The following is a 19,494-nucleotide window of genomic DNA, read 5'->3' as shown; positions in this document are numbered from 1 at the left end:
GCCCTGTATATATCAAGTACATTCCATTATCCTGGTTACATCACTATTCTCTCTCTCTCTCTCTCTCTCTCTCTCTCTCTCTCTCTCTCTCTCTCTCTCTCTCTCTCTCTCTCTCACACACATGGTATTTCTTTTACCAGGATCTTTCATATGGTCTCATCTTATAGTCTATGGTCTTATGTCCTTGCAGATGTTAGAAGAGATGATGAGAAAAGTGGACTATGATGGCAATGGAACAGTCTCTTATGAAGAATGGGTTAGAGGAGGACTCACAACAGTCCCTCTGTTGGTGCTTTTAGGAATGGAAGTTGTATGTATGAGTTAACAATGACTTCAGTAAAGATGCATGCTAGCTGAACACCCTGAGCCTTACAATAATAGTAATAATAATAGTAATAAAGTGCAGTTGCCAGTAACAACCACTTAGTTATTAGTAAATGAGCCCTCCCATGTTATAATAGTTATTCCTTCTATATATACACTTATTTTTTAGTTCTAAAGCAAGGACACTGCCTTGACAGGGTGCGTCTGGTAATGCATGCTTTATACAAACCATTTAACTAAATGTGTATTATTTTACTAAATGCAGACATTCCCTTCAATGTATGCAAGACTAGGATCTAGTTTTCTTTTAAAGCTATATAGTGGAGTACTGGGGTAATGTGTATAATATTTGTATGTAAATATATATATATATATATATATATATATATATATATATATATAGATATAGATATATATATATATTGTAGTTAGGTATGTAATATATCCATCATTTTTTTTGCAGTGGCCTACAGTTAAAAACTTTGAATAGATCATTTGCTACAGACCAGGGAAGAGAATTCCCTTTCGTGCAAATACATCTTCCCCTAGTCTGGCTGCCAAAAGTAGGCAGTGTTGTATTCAAGAGCATTGCCCTAGGTCTCTGCTCTCCTCAACGGAATGCAAAAGCCTGTAGAAATTCTGTAAAAGACGAGGGCAGAAATTGTACCCATTTTTGCACTTTGCACACTGCTATAGAATGTCTATAATCTGTGTTACGTCTTCTACACTGGATATATCTAACGAGCATAAGAAATGAAAATGTTAATATATTGTGACAGTAGTAAAAATATTCCCATGAAATTCTTTATTTTGTTTCCATTTTCCTGCTTTATATATTTTTTTCTTCCCGTTCCATTTTATTTCATGTCTGACAGAATATAAAAGACGATGGGCAGCACCTGTGGCGCCTGAAGCATTTTAACCGCCCTGTGTATTGCAATGTGTGTGAAGCTCTACTTTTTGGGGTCAGGAAGCAAGGCCTGTGTTGCACCTGTAAGTCTGCTCTTCAGTAACATCCTTAGTGATATGCAGTCATCTTTTATACAAAAATTGCACGGAATTCCTTGATAGTCTTCGTACACAAGAAAAATGCGTCATGGGGCCAATGAGAATGTAGATGAATGTCCAAAATCCATTATTCTTTATAGTAAAAATAAGAACCATTTAAATAGTTTACATTTATATTCCCAGCCCAAGTGCTGTGTGCTGTTTTATTGTGTTTCTAAGGGCATAAAGATTGTGAATGCAGTTTGTATGGCTTAAAGGAACAGTTCAGTGTAAAAATAAAAACTGGGTAAATAGATAGGCTGTGCACAAATAAAAATGTTTCTAATATAGTTAGTTAGCCAAAACTGTAATGTATAAAGGCTGGAGTGAGTGGATGTCTAACAAAACAAAATACAACTTTTCAGTGGAAACCAAGGCAGCTTCAAAGCAGGAAGTAGTGTTCTTGCTATTATGTTAGATATCCGGTTACTCCAACCCAATTTTTATACTGAACAATTCCTTTAATACAGGGAATGCAGAGTGGCATGCAGAGTGCTTTTGTTACTACATTTGTTTGATCTTTTGGAATTATTATTTTTTTTTTAACTATGGGTAATTATAAGTATATACCAACAAATGAATAAAAATCATAAAAGGTCAATAAGGAAATAAATGAAAAGTACAGAAAATAATATAAACAAAATAAAGTCAAATTGGATCAATGCTTAGTTCAATAACAGTTACATTATGAATGCTATCATTCCTATGGCAGATTAGTAAGACGTTTTTCCTACAATGAATGCATCAACCAAATGTAATTATTGTTGTAATTATTGTTGAAGAGTGTGTGTATATATATATATATATATATATATATATATATATATATATATATATATATATATAGGATAAAACAATTTTGGTGGTTTATATTTTCAGTCTGTAAGTTCACCGTTCATGAACGATGTGCCTGCAAAGCACCTAATTCCTGCATAAGCACATATGCCAAGTCAACCAAGGATTTCAGCGTAAGTCAAAACCATTGGCACAATGTACAAAAATACTGTTAGATTTAACAATTTCACGTAATATTTACGGTGTCATTTTGCTGCTACATGCAATGGATCCCTTTTCCAGAAACCTGTAATCCATAAAAGCTTCAAATTATGGGAAGCAGTGAATCCCATCTCCCATAGAGTGCAATTTAAGCAAATAATTCTGATTTTTAAAAATGACTTCCTTTCTCTGTAATGAAAAGACATTACCTTGTACTTGATCCTAAATATTCTGCAATAACCCATTCTTTTGGGTTTATTTAATGTTTAAATGAATTTAAGCAGACTTAAGCAGTGCTACTCCAGCAGAATTCTGCACTGAATCCATTTCTCAAAAGAGCAAACAGATTTTTTATATTCAATTTTGAAATCTGACATGGGGCTAGACATTTTGTAAATTTCCCAGCTGCCCCAGGTCATTTGACTTGTGCCTGCACATTAGGAGAGAAATGCTTTCTGGCAGGCTGCTGTTTTTCCTTCTCAATGTAACTGAATTTGTCTCAGTGAGACATGGGTTTTTACTATTGAGTGTTGTTCTTAGATCTACCAGACAGCTGTTATCTTGTGTTAGGGAGCTGCTATCTGGTTACCTTCCCATTGTTCTTTTGTTTGGCTGCTGGGGGGGGGAAAGGGAGGGGGTGATATCATTCCAACTTGCAGTACAGCTGTAAAGAGTGATTGAAGTTTATCAGAGCACAAGTCACATGACTGGGGGCAGCTGGGAAATTGACAATATGTCTAGCCCCATGTCAGATTTCAAAACTGAATATAAAAAAATCTTTTTGCTCTTTTGAGAAATGGATTTCAGTTCAGAATTCTGCTGGAGTAGCACTATTACCTGATTCATTTTGAAAAATGTTTTTTTCCCATGACAGTATCCCTTTAAGGTATGGTGGTCCAAATTACAGGAAGATCCCTTATCCAGAAAACACCAGGTCCCAAGCATTTTGGATGATAGATCATATACCTGCATTTGAATGACTTTCACTTTTTCTTTTATGTGTCTTGCTCTTTCCCTGTGTGCTCCACTCCAGTCTCCTTTTCTAAGCCCTCTTTGCTTTCATTTTGTTTGCTTCCTTATCATGGTTTTTCCCCTTTCTTCTGTCTCAGGAACAGGCCCACATTTGGGTAAGAGGAGGATGTGAGGCTAGCAAATGTGACAAATGCCAAAAGAAAATAAAAAGTTTCCAGAGCCTGACTGGCCAGCGCTGTGTGTGGTGTCATACAAAGGTGAGTAGACATGGTCCTTCCTACTGAAAGCATCTTCAGAAGTAGTGGAACAGAAATCCAATTTCAGCAATAGAATTGACATGAAGTTGCTTCGCTTATCCTCATTTATGATATAGAATTGCAAAACTTTGCTGATTGGTCTCAGGATAATTATAAGAATACTTATCAGTCCTACAGTATATATGGTTACACATTTGAATATGTTCTTGCCTGCTATCTTGATGTACAAAAAAATGTTCCTTACACGTAGCTTTTATTGTTATTTGAGGTTCACGATGAATGTGCCTCATCCCCACTGTGTGATGGTGGAATCTTAAAGGACCACATATTACCTCCTGCTTGCATACATCCAGTAATCCTGGTAAGCCCTTTTGTCTAAACACTTTTTTTCTTGAAAGCCACTTTCATTACAGATTATATGCTACAAGTTAGTTTATACTATATAATACTGGTTCGTTTTTAAAATGTAGAAGAATTATACCATGGTTCCTTTATAACCTTTTTTTATATTACAGTTATTGGTATTTCAGTATTTCTTTGTCTCTTTTAAAGTCATATACTTGAAATATTTAATGCACTGGGAGCTAACCCACCCTTCCTTTCCTTTTCACTACCTTCCTCCCACCACTTTTTCAATTAACCGGAGCTGTTGTTTTACTCTTCCATCTTTTGCCGTTTCAGGAACGACAGAATAGCCAAAAAAACCTTTTAGCTTCTTCAGAGGAAACATCACAGAATTTTAGTACCCCAGAAGGACAAGCCCTGCGGGTGAGAGCCAACACAACAGTAAATTGGTACCATTTCATATTTAAGGCCAGTCTATCTTCACTCAGCAAAAGGTCTGAGAATACTGATCAACAGTGATCAAATCTTCAGTCCAAATTTTAACCTAGTTAACCCTCTAGCTGGGCTTTAAGGAGTAACCAGTGGCGTGAATTTTTTTCCTCTCCATCTGAAATTGTGGTTCATCCAGTACATGTAAAAAATAGTGGATTACTCACAACTGGCACATGGGTCATCTGTGCATGCCAGGTCACCCGAAACCCTTTTCGAACCCCCTAAACAGAGAAAGTGGTCCCCCACTCCCCAAAGGGTCTTCTTCCTCTATAGTGAAGTTACTGGTAGTGGCTTTTAGATTGAACCCACCAGTCACTGTATTGTCTGGGCTCCCCTAGGAGGATTAGCCTCACAATTTGAGATACACCTCCTTAGGTATATACATGTGTGTGTGTGTGTGTGTGTGTGTGTGTGTGTGTGTGTGTGTGTGTGTGTGTGTGTGTATAGTCTAGGGTTTGCATTGCAGGATGTTTAATTTTATGCGTCGTGCAAATATGGGGATCCTAGCCTGCTTTGCATAAGGTTGTGCCACTAGGGCACTTTATATCAGACTTTAGAAGCAGCAGTATGTATCAGGGTCAGATGTTCCACAAAAGGATGCAGTAATTGAAGAATGTATTAAATATGACTTTATACCAATACATATTGAACTAAATATTTGTGTTTGTTTTTAGATTGTCCCAGTGCCAGGTACACACCCTCTGCTTGTCTTTGTAAACCCAAAGAGTGGAGGGAAGCAGGGGGAAAGGTGAGTTCCTCTTGCTTTTACAGAGTACAAAGAGTGTAAATGTGCAAATGCACCCTCAGCTAGACAGCTGTATCTTATAGTGTGCTACAGTCTGTTCCACTGTGTAGTATGCATAATTTTTATCCATATAATGCTACTTATGCATATAGCACTTTACTTCCATGCACTATTGTTTTTGTATACATCAACACCATATATCATATCTCCTCCCTGTCGCAGTGTAATGGTGACAGGTATAGCTGTATGCTTGAACTGATAACAATGGACACTTCTATATCTTACAGAGTTATGAGGAAATTCCAGTATCTGCTAAATCCCAGACAAGTTCATAACTTGATAAAGGGAGGCCCTTCCCCAGGGTAAGAATTAGTGGATCATATTTAGAAAGTATGGAAATGTAGTTAAGGTTGGAAAATAAAATATCTACACTCTTTCACTACATCTTTCTTTAAGGCTGAATTTTTTCCGGGATGTTCCAGACTACCGAATCTTAGTATGTGGTGGTGATGGAACAGTCGGTTGGATACTGGACGCTATTGGTAAGTGCTTTATATTAATGCATAACTGGATGGGTCGGTCATTATTTTGTGGGAGACAGGAGTGCTTTCATAATCCAGGGAATTATATATTGTATATGCTTTGAGTAGTGTTTTTTTACACCTAGCACATTGTTTTATGTTATCATGTAATAAATCTTTTCATTTGTAAGGCTGATGGTACACATAACACCAATGAAAAGTGCTTGCTATCGATTGAAGGGAGCACAAGCAGTAATATGCAAGAACAGGTCTGTGTGCCATGAGTCTAAGGCTAACGCCAGATTTAGCGGATCTCAGCCTGTGGAGAAACACAGTCCGAGAATCCGTTTCTACACTTCTTAGATATGTGTGTATCTGGATACATTACATCTGTCCAGGTGCAGGCACATGCAGTGGATTTCTGCACCAGAATGCAAACTCTTAAGTTTCTGGGCGGAAATCTGCCATGAACATCCTTGGGTGCAAGAACATCCTCAGGCAAAGATCTGCTATATCTGGCATTGGCCTAAATCAGGGGTGTCCAAAAGGTAGATCAGGATCTACCAGTAGACCTTTAGTTGGTGATCAGTAGATCTCAAGACACTGTCAACAAACCGCTTGTCTAAATCACCCTCCTGTTTCATACTGTCATGACTGGCACCCAATACCAGAACAAGTGCCAAGCACCCTGGTCTCGGCTTCACCAGTAGTGTGACCACTGTTGGGCTTCGGGAGGAGCCCTCAGCTTACTTGGGTGCCACCTGGTCTTAACGAGGGGTACAAGGCGAGATGGTGTGGCTGGGAAAGGGGCACAGCTGTTAGCAAAGTCTTTTGGGCCGAAGGTCACGGTACAAAAGGATTAGGCAGAAGGATGGTCAGACAGGCTGGGTCAAGGCAGGCGGATATCAGAATCGTCAGGCAGGCAAGGGTCAAAGCCGGGTTGTCAATCAAGGGCTTAAGCTGGAAGAGTTGTCGTAGGCAGGCAAGGGTCAGGATACAGAATGCAGAATAGTCAGGAAACAAGCAGGAGTCAAAACCGGATAATTAGGACAAACAGATTCAGGATCAGAGGCACAAGGCTCAGGAAACCAGTAGAAACCAAGTTCTATCACGGGCATCTGTCTGCAGTCAGAATGGGCCTTTTATAGGGGAAAGAATTTGCGCCAAAAACGTGCACATTCGCGCCAAAACGTGCTGGCGCAAACACGCCAGCATGTCTGCGCCTATAAACAACACGCAGGCGCGCCGCACGCGCCCTAAGGAAGGCAAGATGGTGCAGGAAGAGACCACCAGGGCAGGTAGGTTTTATTACACATGCTTTTCATTCAGATATTAATTTTGTTACATAAGAAATAGTTGTTTATATATGTATATATATGTATAGCAATATAAATTCTATCATATAATATTTAAGTAATATTTTCCATGGAAAAGAATGCTATTATCGATGTAGATCATAATGGGCCAACATCCCTAAAAGTAGATCCCGCATTAGTAAAGAATGGGCACTCCTGGCCTAAATACTCTCTTTAGTTTTTACATCATTTATCAGCTACAATTTCTCCTTTCATCAAGACAAGGCAAACCTTCCATATAGACCGTCTGTAGCTGTGCTGCCACTCGGTACAGGAAATGACCTTGCGCGATGTCTCAGCTGGGGAGGCGGTAAGTGTCTGTTCTGTTGGTGAAGAAAAGTGTGTAGTAGTATATTGATAGCATGAGAGTCTGAGGCTTGATTAACCAGAAGAGCAGCCATTTTGGTGACACATGGAGCACCCCACTATTGGTTGGTTACTACAAGACACATGGTGTTATTAGGTATTGGTCTGCTATGCTGTTAAAATTGTACCTATCTTTAAATACGGGAGATTTGCTACTATGTCTGTACAAACCGTTATAGGAAGTGCACATGTAGCTTCTCATGTCTCTCCAATTTACAAAGGAAAGAAAAAACTTTCTCCGTGATTTATCCACACTGCAAACGTGTGACTTGTAGCACTAAGACTGCAGAGCCTGGTAGTGAAGAGACAGGACGATTAGAGATGCATCTGATGTAATACAGAATTGTGGGTACTTGCTAATTAAACACTATATGAGAGCTATGTTTTTCAGGGGAATGTAGTAAAAAGTGCAAATTTTGACCAAGCCTAGAAACCATTTCATTGTGTGCTTTAAAACAGTTGACCAGTAAATTCTACCTGCTGATTGGTTGCTACAGACAACTAGACCTATAGCAAATGTTGTGCCTTCTGTTACATTACTTTTTAAAGGAGAAGGAAATTCCCTGGGTGCAAAAACCCTCCCCCCTCCCCTGTGTTGCCCCCCCTCCCTCCTCCCCCCTGGCCTACCTGTCCCGCCGGGCAAATGCCCCTAACTTGTTACTCACTCCTCTGCGCAGGTCCTGTCCTCGGAGCTCACAGGCGCCTTCTTCTCCCAAGTGGTCTTCTTCCTGCTTTGAGCTGCGTTTTTGGCGCATGCGCAGTAGGAGCATTTACCGGTACGGATCTACTGCGCATGCGCCAAAAGTCACGGAGTTTTCCGATTTCACTTCGTGACATTAGGCACATGCGCAGTAGATCCGTACCATGGGGTGCTTCGCCAATGAGGCGAGTTGAGGCTGTCGCCTCAGGCGGCAGCACCCCACTAGGTACCAGGGGCAGCAAAAATGCTGCTCCTGGTACTTTAAGAGCAAATTTCTGGGGGAGGGGGGGCAGCAGCAACTGCTGCTGCCTCAGGCGGCGGAGGGGCCAGGATTGCCCCTGTCCGTACCGGTAAATGCTCCTACTGCACATGCGCCAGAAGATGCAGATTAATCCAGGAAGAAGACCGCTTGGGAGAAGATGGCGCCTGTGAGCTCCGTGGACAGGACCTGCGCAGAGGGGTAAGTGACAAGTTAGGGGCATTTGCCCGGGTAGACAGGTAGGCCAGGGGGAGGAGGGAGGTGGGGAAACACAGGGGAGGGGGGAGGTTTTTTTGCGCCCAGGTGGTTTCCTTTAAAAGTCCCCATAGACGCGACGATTCTTCTTGCCGAACGACCGATTTTAGGGAAGTCCGACCAATCCTTCGAAATTATCGTGCGGTTAGTGGTATTCGAACGATCGTACATCTTACGATTTTTCGGCCGACATCTGTCGGGAAATTGATCGGCCAGGTCAAAAAATCTTTGTCGGCCCCAGTGCAATCTCTCTATGTTTGCAGGGCCAAGCAGGCAGCTCCCCTTTGTTTTCCTGCCAAATTGGTCTTTTTAGTTGATGGCAAATTCGTACGATCGTACGATCGTTCTGAGAAGATATTGGTCTCACGATCAGGATCTGATCTTTTAAAAATCTCAACATCTATGGCCAGCTTAAGTGTAGCTCAGCATTGCTCTTCCGTAATCTGACCCAGCAGCATGTTTACATTTTGTGTCGGACCTATTGTTATTTCTAGGTTATGAAGGAGAGAATTTGATTAAGTTCCTGAAGGACATTGAAAAGAGTATACCTATTAAAATGGACCGATGGAACATTGAGGTTATACCTGAAAACCCAAATGAGAAGGGAGACCCAGTTCCTTACGAGATCATAAACAACTACTTTTCCATTGGGGTGGTATGTACAAGAATTATTAGAATGTGAATAACAGAGGTGCATTTATAAGGCAAAATTGGAAATATAAAGGGCTTTGGGTTATCCTGATTTAAAAAAAACCCTGCACTGCACTGATGAGCACCAGTAAGGGCTGATAGCCAAAGAACAATGACATTTGTAGTGTGTTTTTATATTTTGAGGTGCCTAAAAGCCACATAGCTTTGGTACCATTGTCAGTATTCCTTAAAGGGGCAGTATACCCCCTTGTTATCATGAATACAATGAATAGGGCTTGTGCTGAACATGTTTTTTGCCTAATGTTTTAATCATGAAAAAATCTATGGTTTTTGTTATCTCTTGAGCTATATAGGCCAAACAGGGAAGCTGTGTCTGGTTCAAACTAGAGAATTAGATTACCAGTATACAACCCTTTGCTGTTATTATTTGTTTTTGAAGCAGGAGTCCATTATGCATATGATCTGGGGCCCTGGTGATCTAAATGTCTGCCTTGCAAAGGCCAAAACATGGAAGAGGTTAAGTTTCTCTATTTTCCACGTTTAACTCAAGAAAAAAAAAAACATATTTTTTATGATTAAAACAATAGGCAAATAAAATGTCTGGTATACCATGCACTCACATTGAAGTATATTGAGTGTATATTTGTTCCCAAGAGCCAGTGAGATAAACAATTCTTTTAATTGTGATGTTTCAGTCAATTTCAAGACATTTTTTGAAACCCACAAGTTTAGTAATTGTTTATGGTTTGCTACTTTCAGCATATACTGTACATATAGCCATATGGAATTCTTCAGGAAAGTCTTTGCTTTTCAAATATTTTTTTCAAATATTGATATTGTGCCATTACTTTAGAGGCATTAACAATAGAGTTTGTTTCCAAGAATTAAAAAGTCATAAAGGAAAATTTCCAGAAATTAAAAGTTTAAATTATGTGGGGTCTACAAAATAGGCTACCCTGTGAATGTGGGGTATCTGTTTGCTCTGGAGAGATGTGAAATTCTCTTTATGCACCCAAGAACTAGTAGGGGAATTTAAAGTAAAAACCGCTACATTTACAAATGCCTTGTAGTTTGCTAATATATATTAATATAAAAATAGAGATACAGTTAGATGTCACCACAAGTTTAGATTGTTGCTTAGCTGCAGAACACTGCAAGGAAACAGCCTATTTTTATTGGAGACTGGCAAGATTTCTCTCAGTCTTGGCTCTGTTTAAATGTTTCTAAATTTTATCTAGTGTCACTGAACTCAATGTATGTACTGTATGTGTTTCTGAAGCTCAGTACAGTGAGATAAATTAACATTCACAACAGAGTTATTTTTGTAGCTGACTGACTGCCAGCACACTGTTTTGTTGGCTAGGACGTTCAAATTTGGTGGGAAAGTCAGGGACGGCTGTAGGAGAGGAGCGATCTGGTGCATAGTTTGTTGCAAGGCCTTAATCAATATCAGCAACGTCTAATGATATTTCAACTACAGATGGCCATATACAGGCAGATGTTGGCTGGTAACTTTCCCATTCATGACCAAGTTGACAGCCCATTGGTCTGTATAAGAGCTAAAACAATACCCTTTCTAGGCAACACTAGGTAAGGTTTAGTTACAAAGTCCTTTTAGTCAAGGGCTGCATTGGGCCCCATTTTAGCCAAACATTGACCCGGACTGCTGATCATTACTTTAATTTACTCCTCCATGCGTCACTCTTGTTATTTTTCATTTTCAAAACTGTCACCCTATAGACAGCCATAATATATATGAATGGACTACTGACTGTATATATACTTATTATATTCACACCAGTGTCTTCCCCAGCTACCAATAGTTTCCAAACATGGGATCCTTGCCAATACTCCAAGCATGAACTGACTACCTACGCATCCTAGGTTAGTTAGGCTTGGAAGTTGGTGCATTTATTCTATTTAGAAGCAATATAGAGGTTTCCAGACATTTCAAAAATACAAGGTTGCAGATAAATATCTTTCAAAGAGCAGACTAACTTATACAACATATATTACTCATCATTTATAGAATATAAATTAGAAGTAATGCCTCTTCCTTACGATATATAAATTGGCAGCAATGTTAAGTATCTTACCCTGCATCTTGGCCTTCACTTACCATATTTCTATCTTGTTTTTTTTATTCTTTACAGGATGCTTCTATAGCTCACAGATTCCACAATATGAGGGAAAAATGTCCAGAAAAATTCAATAGCAGGTGAATATACTAACAATCGACTTATTCCACTTGCTTCTAGAGTTGCTGTGCAGTTTGACTGATACAAGGAAAAGTACCTCTAGGTTGTTCTGTAGTAATGTGCAAAAGTCTGCTCCAGTCCATTAGTCCATGGAAACCAATCATGTATTTGCTTTTATTAAACCACTAAAAGCTAACTGCAGATTGGTTGCTGTGTGTTATTGTACTGGGGCAAATGTTTGCCCATTCTACTACCAAATCCCTGGATTTATGTTGGAGATGGATAAGTGAATATTTCATCGCATTTAATTGTAGCAAGAATTGTTAACAAAAAAAATTATTTTAAAGGCAACCACACGAGCAATTGTTGCTGGCACTTGCTTATGTATGCTGCTAATATATTCCCCCAGCAGTGTGCTGTTTTCTTAAAGAAATATTGGGTTCCTACAGATCAGGCTTGATAAGCTATGTAAGCGTTGGGTTATACGTGTTGAGTTCATAAGTGATAGAAAACCAAAGGGGGCATCCAGGCACTCAAAAAACTCCACAAGGGCCAGTATCTCCATTGGCCCTACACATTTTGTGCCCCCAGGGCATTTAGTCATGGATGAAAAGCGTAGGGCCAATGGAGATACTGATACTTTTTTAATTAATCTACATTAAACATTATAAATATATATATATATATATATATTACATTATTTTGGAGGCCTTCTGGGGGGGGGGGTTGTGTGCCTAGATGCCCCTTTGGCTTTCTATTGGTTTATTTGCTCCCTAAGCTAAGGGGCTGGGGCTGGTGCACCTCAACCCTGTGTTTTCAAGATTGCAACTGTTTATTTCTCACCTTTATAGTTTACCTTAATTTGCATTGCAATGTATGATTCCTAAATTGATTTAGGGGTGCTGTATCTGTATCCATGGGGATACCTCTATCTGTTAGTATAGCATCTCTCTATAATATATGAATGCCATTGTGCTAATCTGAGCTTTCACTCTTATTATACTGTCTGAACGAGAAAAAGTGGATAAGGAATAATGATTTAAGTCTGTCTACTCTGTCATTAGGATTCTAAAAAAAGATGTATTTTAATAGGCCATGTGTGCATATCTTGAATTTTTTCATAGAATGAAGAACAAATTGTGGTATTTTGAGTTTGCTACATCAGAGACTGTTTTCTCTACCTGCAAAAAACTTAAAAAGGTCATCACAATTGAGGTAACTTTCCGATCAGTGTCAGGAATATTGTTTTCCTTTTTTTTTCCTTATATTTACTAATTGTATTAACCAGTGTTACCCATTCCCAGTGGATGGCATCATTATGGTGCTTTTGTTCCTTTTGTAGCTGTGGGCTACTTATCTGCATTGTTCTAGTACTAATACTGGAGACAGCACTGAAGCATTGCTAGAATAGAAATCCATGTAAACCAAAAAAAAATAACTTGTTACTCCAACTATTGCAACCATATGTCCAACATTGACTCATGTACGCACACAATGTAAGTCTGCGAAATTGGCAACCAATCAGAACTGCAGTACAGATTAAGATAATGAAACATGGAGGCAGAACATATGTTTTGCTTCTACAATCATAGGAAAGAATTAATTATCCTTATAATGAGTTGAAAAGCCAGGATACAGCCTTGTAATAGTATCAGCAGTGGGTATGGTTATTGTGCTGTTGATATGCTCGCTCTTTGTCAAAGTGAATAATACTTTTTACCTGCCTCAGTGTTGTGGCAACCTGTTGGATCTCAGCTCTCTGTCCCTGGAAGGCATTGCGGTTATAAATATTCCAAGCATGCACGGGGGTTCCAACCTATGGGGAGAGACTAAGAAACATTGGGGAGAACCTCGGAATGCTTCATGTCATAATGCCCCTGAAGCCATCACTGACCCTGATGCCTTGAAGTCATGTGTACAAGGTGAGATTTAAAACAAAAGATGCCCCAAGCAGAGAAATTAACATAACTCCACTTACCCCCATCCAATTGCATTACTCCAACCCCTTCCCCCCTGCATCCTCCTTTAAGTGCATCACCAGTAACCCTTCACCCGCCCTGGCCCCCTATTAGCACGCATTTATCTGATGCAGGCAGGAGGGGTGCCAGTCTTTACCTCCCCTGCAGTCATAGGGTTTCCCATGGACTACAAAGAAGATTTCATAATATAAACCATGAAATAAAGTTTTCTCATAAAACAGTCTGGCCCTTAATACTTACTATTAAGTTTGGTTTTTGTCAAAAGGAATTGTCTTATTTATATTTGAGTTGGGTCTAGTAACCCATAGCCACTTACTAGTTATTTGCTGTCAAACAGTAGACCACTAACAATACATATTTATTGATTGTTATTTATGTCTTCTAGATCCTTAGAAACTTTGCACCTTTTCCCTATAGTGCCTTAAATAAATATACTGTACTGTGTTTAGCAGAAATATACTATACAGATACAATAAATCTTGTCAAGCTGTTGCAGTAGGTAAATACTTAAACATGTAGCTGCTACTAGTAGCTTCACCCTAGTGTCACCTTAAACTAAAATCTGAGGGTTGTAGCACTGTATGAGGAGGATAAAGAATGTTCCAGGATTATTATCAGAGAATGATATTTAGAAGTACATTCTATTACTATAGTATCGTGAAAGGCTTGAGACAAATTAATTCATCACTGTATCTGTGTTTGCCAAGGACACACAACTGTGCAGAACCAGGAAATAATTTGGGATCTGGATGAATTAGTCAACTAGGTGTTAAAGTGGCAGGCAATATTGTAAGGTTATACAATTGGCATTTATAAATGTAATCTGTACAACACAAAATCTTAAATATAGGTCTAATCTGACATTATTTCAATCTTGAATCCCATAGACCTCAGCGACAAGAGACTGGAGGTGGTGGGACTTGAGGGAGCTATTGAGATGGGGCAAATTTATACTGGGCTGAAGAGTGCTGGCAAGCGACTTGCAATGTGTTCTGGGCTGACAATAAGGTATGTTTCAAATAAACTAAGCATTGCACAAATCCATATCCTTGTTGAACTTTGCAAGCATTACTAAACCACCTTAAGAACTCTAGGGCAGGGGTCCCCAACCGCCAGTTCAGTCTTGAACTGGGCTGCAGAGCCTAGCAACTAATTAATGCGGTGGGCTGAATTGGACACTGACCCGCCCCGACCCCCCGGTCCTTGCAAAAAAAAATGGCTCTACACCGGTCCCCGGGCCAAAAAAGATTGGGGTGGGCTCTAGAGTGTATTGATAAAACTATTTCATGGATGACTCCCTTGATTTGAATGGATTTTATCTTCTCTTAGTTTCCATGATGTTTAGCTGAGATGATGCAAGATGATGTATAAATATTGAAAAATCTTAATCTGAAGGACAAAAGCTCTGACCTTCCATAAATCTGCCCACTGCCTGCACAATATGTGGCAGAATACGTTTGTCTATACTCATGTCAACGAGCACTTTACTACTATTCTGCCTGATCTTTGCTGGCTCCTAGGAGTTTGAACGTAGCGCAAAAACTAAATACACTTGCACTAACAAAATGATTAATAAGGTGAAGGGGTTAAAAAGCAGAAATGACTAAACAGACGAAATAGTAAATTGTGAGGCTTTTTTAACCATCTTCCCCTTAGCACTGATATGAATGATTGTTCTTTATTGTGAGTATTTCTTTTTTACAGGACCACAAAGCCCCTCCCAATGCAAATTGATGGAGAGCCCTGGATGCAGCCACCCTGTACGGTAAGACTGCCTGTAACAATAGCCTTATTCAGATTATATACCGAGTGTATAGCTTACACTAGAAATACTTCTCATTTGATATCAGAATTAGGAAATATTGCCTGCTGAGTTTTTCACCTACTTCTGGCAACTCCCACATAAGTGATTATTATTATCATCCTTTCTTTATATAAACAGAGATTAATCATCATTCACATCGCCTATTCATTCATATGTGATTTTTCTGCACAGTCCTCACCTAGGCTGTTTATTTGTACCTAATATGTATGTGTATAAAGGTTCATTTATTTATTTTTACAATTCATGGCCATGGGATCTGTGAGTGCCTGCTGTACGTTTTGGTACAGATCATTGCTAAAATGAGACACAGGGGTATACAGTATTTATCAAAGAGTAAAGTTAGACATCACCACAATCCACTGGAGTGAAATTCCATAACTCTCCATTCATTTCTATGGGATTTTAAAAGTCCTTTTCAAACTTTCACTCATTGATAATACTCTTTAAAGGAGAACTAACCCCTAAAAATTAATGTGGCTAATAATACCATATTTTATATACTGAACTAAAGGTTCAGCTTCTCAATAGCAGCAATGATCCAGGACTTCAAACTTGTCACAGGGGGTCACCATCTTGGAAAGTGTCTGTGACACTCACATGCTCAGTGGGCTCTGAGCAGCTGTTGAGAAGCTAAACTTAGGGGTTGTTGCAAATTATCAAACAGAAAATGAGGTTTGTCTGTAATATAAGCTCATGCTACAGGGCTGATTATTAAATTCCGATGCTAGTTGCACTGGTTTCTGTGCTGCCATGTAGTAATTATCTGTATTAATTACTAATCAGCCTTATATTGTGACATTTCTATTCTATGTGTACTGTATATTGTGAGTGGGTCCCTAAGCTCAGTAAGTGACAGCAGCACAGAACATGTGCAGTGAATCAGCAGAAAAGAAGATGGGGAGCTACTGGGGCATCTTTGGAGACACAGATCTTACCTACTAAAGGGCTGTAGTTGCCTTGAGCTGGTACAGAAGCCCAAAACATAATGTACAACATTTCTAGCTACTTCTTTGGTTAAGCTTTACTTCTCCTTAGGAAATCCCATAGAGATTCATGGAGAGTGGCGGAATTTCACTCTAGTGGATTGTGGTGTAACTTCACTCTTTGAGAAATATTCCCCAATGTGGCTTTATACTCTCACTTTCACAATAGTGCAGTCCTATGCTGGCCTAGTATGTTGGTATCTTTCTGTAGCAGCTTTCATAAAGCCTGGGGTGTTGACCCTCCTATAGTATGTGTTAGTAGCCTTCGCCCAGCTAGCACTATTGGAGATAAGACTAGACTAGAACTGCAAACTAAGCTAGTAATTCCAAGGTAGTATTACTAATATTTATTAGTGATGGGCGAACAAATACGCCATGCGCAAATTCACTGCGAATTTCCATGTTTCCCTGTCAGCGAATAAATAACCAAAACTGCTGCATGGTGAAGAATCACTGCTGCATCAAAAAAAATGTGCCCGTGCGTCAGAATAGTCACGCGCATAAAAATTGCCGTGCGTTAAAATAATTCGGATGCCCATTGACTTTAAGGCATTTGGACAAAATAGGAGCATGTATAAAAATTGATGCAGGTGCCGAAATTGACGTTCGTCAAAATTATTTTGACGCCCATTGACATCAATGTGTTTCGCGTATTTTTCGCCGTTTCCGGGACAAATTCGCCCATCACTAATATTTATATGATTTAGGCTGATTTGACTAGTTGTATGAATACCTATATAGAAGAGTACATGATCAAAAACAATTCTCTCTTTTTTTCTAGATAAAAATCACACATAAGAATCAGGCACCGATGCTGCGGGCCCCTGCACCCCGTTCATCAAGTTTCTTCTCTCTCAAGTAAACCAACTTCTATTCCTGATGTTGACCTATACTGTATTTAAGCCAGGGGCCTAATTGCTAGTCAACACTGCCTTATCCTTCCCCATGTCCTTTTGTGGGGTTTGTCAGTCTCTTTAAAAAAAATGAAGCTGAAGCCCACCCTGCCTTGCCCTTTTTGCTTCTGCCACTTCATAAACCCAGATTCTGGAGTTCGCCATATTTCCAGCAGACTGCTCTTGTTTAGCTGGCTTAAGCATCAGAGTGAAGGAGCTCAAGACCCTGGGAATGCCAGGGCCTGTTTAATAATGTATGTATATTTTAGAATGTGATGCTGGGATCTTAAAGATATATATATATATATATATATATATATATACATATTTAGTCTTTCTTGTAAAAGCCAAGCCACTGTATACACCTTCTAGTAAGGTTCTTAACTTGTTGGGACCAGACCATAATTATTTTAACGTCCTGGACCAAAACATTTTAGAGAAAGAAGAGTCATTAAATGCAGATATCTATGTGAAGTCAGGTTCTGCTAATGGAAAAAGAACTGTGTTTTATCCACAACTGTAACACCCACAGATGATAAGTGACATACTGTATTTGCTATTGGATATCATATGACCTTTATGTAAAGAGTCATGTTCCAGTTTTGCCGCAGACACATGACAGTCGGTCATAGACAAAACAAAAAGTGCTTTTCAGGGGCACATCCCACACATTTCAAGTATAACACTGTATGTAGAACCTATTCAACTATAATAAAATGCAACGTGTGCTCTTAAGTGTGTCATCCTTTTAAAGAGGGTTGTTCATCCGCTTCCGCTTGTTCATTTGGTAAGCCAATAGATTTTTCAGTGGAAAGGCTTGGTGGCACAGGAGAATCATTCAGCAGACTTGTGGTAACAAGAAACTATAACAAACAAGGGAAAGTTGTGCTCACCACTCATTTTTAAAACCATTAGGCGGGGGTGCAATGAGGCTGTGACCACAAAATACATATAGACAAATACAAGAGTCCTCTGCACTCAACCCATTATCAATATATTTAAGACATAGACATTTTGTGCATACTGCTACTGAAAAATGCCTTACCCTTTAAACAAAACAGGGATTGTTTGTCCATATATTGCAATATATTTAAGCTGGCCAACTACGTCAAAGTCATCCCATATCTGGCCAGTCTTACGCTTAATTTTCATCTGATTCATTAAGAATATAATTGCTTAATTATACATTTTACAAAGGGACTAAGTTTTACCTGCAACTTACTAGCTGCTTTCAAAGTAAAACTTCCAAACTTGGTTGCCCTTTTATTAGATGCCAACAAGAAACTCTGCCTTAGAAAGAAGCTGCACACTGGACATGTTTGACCACTTAAAGTGGACCTGTCACCTACACATAAAAAGCTGTATAATAAAAGTAATTTGCAAATTAAACATGGAACCCAAATTCCTTTTTTCATTAAATTATCCAGACCTGTTATAAAGGTGTTTAAATATCTGAGCTGTCAATCAAATATTACCTGCCCTGCCTCTATGCCTGAGGCATAGAGATGGGGCAGTCACTTACTTTTACTTTCCATTCAGCACTTCCTAGATGTCACTCCCCCACATATTCCCCCTCCTTCCTAACACTCTATAATTTGGTAGGGTACTGTGTATGGGCATTAGGTCCCCCATTCTGGTGCACACATACGATTTTGAGCTGATACACAATTTGTCTTAATAACAGTGTCCAGAAAATGTCTCCTGCCTGCTTGATGTGATTGTGTAATTCCAAGACAGAAGGAAACAAAATGTAAATAATAAATGTAGTGTAAGTAAATTTTATTTTGCTCAACTTATATGATAGAAAATAATTTAGAGTTTTTTCTTAGGGTGACAGGTCCCCTTTAAAGAATGGAATGTCTCATTTGTATTTCTGGCTTCAAAAAAAAGCTCTTTAAAACATGCAGTTTTCTTCAAACAAGTCTCAATTGGCATTGTTATGATCCAATCATTGGTACGGGGACCAAACAATTGGATCGGTCCAATTTCACTTCAGCACAAGGGTTGCCAAATGAGGCAAAAATCCACTCATTTGGCAACCGTGCCAAATAAGTGGATCTTAAGGCCATGGGCACACTGGACAGGAGCCCATGTACCTTAGTGGTTTCCAGTTAATACATACTTTGCTGCAAATCTTAAATTGCCTGTTCCAGATCCATAGATCCTTTCTCATGTTCTTACTTTACATATGGGCAGAACCATGGAATTCATAGACAACTAATATCAGTGGTCCAGCTAAATGTTGCCTTTGAACTAGCTGCAAATCACTGCTTAGCCATCTCATTTTGCAGCCTTTCAAAAACTTGTTTTCACCAACAGTAGTGCAAAGAC

General features: G+C 39.2%; 1 protein-coding gene across 7 annotated transcripts in view; it reads left to right on the top strand.

Annotated features, from left to right (window-relative positions):
- Positions 1-17,898, top strand: part of dgka.L (diacylglycerol kinase alpha L homeolog) — an 81,061-nt gene extending 63,163 nt beyond the window's left edge. For all 7 annotated transcript variants that reach the window (XM_041582513.1, XM_041582514.1, XM_018247407.2 and 4 more), the window contains 17 exons: positions 191-310; positions 1,200-1,317; positions 2,251-2,339; positions 3,477-3,596; positions 3,865-3,957; positions 4,278-4,364; positions 5,108-5,181; positions 5,466-5,540; positions 5,635-5,720; positions 7,275-7,364; positions 9,129-9,289; positions 11,439-11,503; positions 12,608-12,698; positions 13,213-13,405; positions 14,350-14,470; positions 15,167-15,227; positions 17,052-17,898. In XM_041582513.1, the coding sequence (XP_041438447.1) occupies positions 191-310; positions 1,200-1,317; positions 2,251-2,339; positions 3,477-3,596; positions 3,865-3,957; positions 4,278-4,364; positions 5,108-5,181; positions 5,466-5,540; positions 5,635-5,720; positions 7,275-7,364; positions 9,129-9,289; positions 11,439-11,503; positions 12,608-12,698; positions 13,213-13,405; positions 14,350-14,470; positions 15,167-15,227; positions 17,052-17,132 (1,725 nt within the window). In that variant the 3' untranslated portion in view covers positions 17,133-17,898. The remainder of the gene's footprint in view (positions 1-190; positions 311-1,199; positions 1,318-2,250; positions 2,340-3,476; positions 3,597-3,864; positions 3,958-4,277; positions 4,365-5,107; positions 5,182-5,465; positions 5,541-5,634; positions 5,721-7,274; positions 7,365-9,128; positions 9,290-11,438; positions 11,504-12,607; positions 12,699-13,212; positions 13,406-14,349; positions 14,471-15,166; positions 15,228-17,051) is intronic.
- The last annotated feature ends 1,596 nt before the right edge of the window (positions 17,899-19,494 follow it).

The sequence above is a fragment of the Xenopus laevis genome, chromosome 2L (assembly GCF_017654675.1).
Source record: "Xenopus laevis strain J_2021 chromosome 2L, Xenopus_laevis_v10.1, whole genome shotgun sequence".
In the NCBI taxonomy this organism is placed as follows: Eukaryota; Metazoa; Chordata; class Amphibia; order Anura; family Pipidae; genus Xenopus; species Xenopus laevis.
The sequence above is the reverse complement of the archived record's forward strand: the minus strand, read 5'-3'. Positions and strand labels throughout refer to the sequence as shown.